The following is a 1887-nucleotide window of genomic DNA, read 5'->3' as shown; positions in this document are numbered from 1 at the left end:
GAGTTAGGGAACGCAACTATTATTTATCGCCTGTGAAAAGTTCGTACATAAGTGGTACATATGTAAAGGATAGAATTGTGTTCTTCGAATAATTAAATGCGTCCATTATGTCTTTGCACTCTGATACTGGAATAGATAGCACGATCGGAGAGTAACAACAAGACCGCAGAAGCGTAAGTTTAAGCACAATTTCCAATAATCCCTCCATTCATATCTTCCACTCTTATTGCAGCACAATCAAAATCCCATTCGAGTCAGTACAGCGTGCAGTGATAGTTTATCGAGTATTAAGCGTTGATAAGGAACCGAGTCGTAATTTTGTCCAAAAGGAATTGCGTTTAGTGGGTGATGAAATTGAAGTACACTTTAAAGCTACTCATGTAAAACACTTACGAACAGCAATCACATCCTTTTTCGGATCCCTCTTACTCTGTACGGACACAATCAAAGAATTTGCACCAAGTTCTGAAACTGCTACCACTAATGCCAGAGCACACACCTGCACCAACACCGCATAGAGCGGTGTACGGTTTCAGTTTTTATTTACTTTTCTTTACTCTATTCATTCTATATTTAATGTGGGCGCTTTTGCCAACTGAAAGTTGGGGTCTAAACTACCTGCCAGATAAATACTTCGCTGCATATTTACCAATACTGGTGCTTATGGGTATGTTCGTTTTTGAATTCTTCGTATATCCGGGAATTTGTTTGGCTATGACACCCAACGTAGATGATGTGGAGTCTGTGATGGATACTGCTTTATTATTGCGACATGCCGAGGGTGATAAATCTGTAAATTCCAAGAATAATAGTGTGTGGGCGCGTGTTAGATACATTAAACAAGCGAAACCGCGAAAAGAACGCGAAGTGCTTTCCAACTGTGACTTTTGCAATAGTACACATCGCCTACCAGCAGCACATGAACAGATATCTACATTGAGGTTTTTGGATTTACAGGATGTTAATAGTATTTTTGATTAGAGGCATCAAGAAATAAAGCTACAATTTATGTATGTACAGTATTTTGTTTCATTTATATGTATACCGGTTTAGAATTCATTAATTTCAATAAAATTTTCGTAGTGGCGACAAGTTTTACTTTCTTCTCGTGCGCACTGTTGTCCAACCAGGTTCAGGCTCTGCAAATTCTTGCTTTCTACGTGTTTGAGAGCGTGTTACGCGACTACAACTGGCAATATCGCTGTCTTCATCGTCAACATCCATATCATCGTCAGAGTTTCCGCTACTGTCATCATCCTCTGAGGATGAGTTTTCTCCTGCAATTGGCGTATACACAATTTTCACATCGGGTCGTAGCCATTCCTTGCCTTGCGGTAGTTTGCTTAATTCACTTTCGATTTGTGCATATTCTCCACTGAAGCAGAGCGATTTATATCGGAGCAAATTCCTACAGATTTCTGGGAAGAAATTGATATAAGTTTATAGTTTACAAATGTTATGTTCATAGTACTTCATACGTTTACCTGGTATGGAACCATCCTCACATATCGTGTCGAATTCTTGATCCAGCAGTTCCTCCACAACATCTTGTAGCTCACCTTGTGTTATGTTCTCATTACCAATGCAATACTTGTAAGTGTACTCCATGATTTCAATAGCTTGCTGGTATAAGAAAAATAAGGTAAGTATTATGCAAAGTGGTTGGTTGGGGTTGACTTCGCATTACCTGTTGCCCATTGCGACCGCCCATGCCATGTTCAACTGCTAATCGCAGATTTTGCCAGTTATTGAAGATTTTCTCTAAAACTAAGCGAAAGTTTTTCTGAAAATCTGTTTGAGCCATCCTGTCGGAGTTTATTGTTTTGATCAAAAAGACTTTGCGGCGAATGTCAAAGCAAAAGCCGTAATAAACACGTGAGAGCAGTG

At 39.4% G+C, this 1887-nt stretch overlaps 2 protein-coding genes across 2 annotated transcripts; one reads left to right on the top strand and one right to left on the bottom strand.

The window, feature by feature from the left end:
* On the top strand, positions 1-1019 carry PIG-P (phosphatidylinositol glycan anchor biosynthesis class P). Its single transcript, XM_017607205.1, has 2 exons — positions 1-173; positions 233-1019. The coding sequence occupies exon 2, from the start codon at positions 484-486 to the stop codon at positions 979-981; it is 498 nt and encodes a 165-aa protein (XP_017462694.1). The 5' UTR covers positions 1-173; positions 233-483; the 3' UTR covers positions 982-1019.
* On the bottom strand, positions 1006-1877 carry LOC108356071 (pre-rRNA-processing protein TSR2 homolog). Its single transcript, XM_017607204.1, has 3 exons — positions 1688-1877; positions 1485-1623; positions 1006-1418 (listed from the first exon to the last, which is right to left on the bottom strand). Exons 1-3 carry the CDS (start codon positions 1802-1804, stop codon positions 1096-1098), a joined length of 579 nt encoding a protein of 192 aa, XP_017462693.1. The 5' UTR covers positions 1805-1877; the 3' UTR covers positions 1006-1095.
* Positions 1878-1887: the final 10 nt, after the last annotated feature.

The sequence above is a fragment of the Rhagoletis zephyria genome, unplaced genomic scaffold (genome assembly GCF_001687245.7).
Source record: "Rhagoletis zephyria isolate East Lansing unplaced genomic scaffold, Rhagoletis_zephyria_1.1 Rzeph_scaffold_53764, whole genome shotgun sequence".
In the NCBI taxonomy this organism is placed as follows: domain Eukaryota; kingdom Metazoa; phylum Arthropoda; class Insecta; order Diptera; family Tephritidae; genus Rhagoletis; species Rhagoletis zephyria.
Note: the sequence above shows the minus strand (reverse complement) of the source record. Positions and strands in the feature narration are given on the sequence as shown.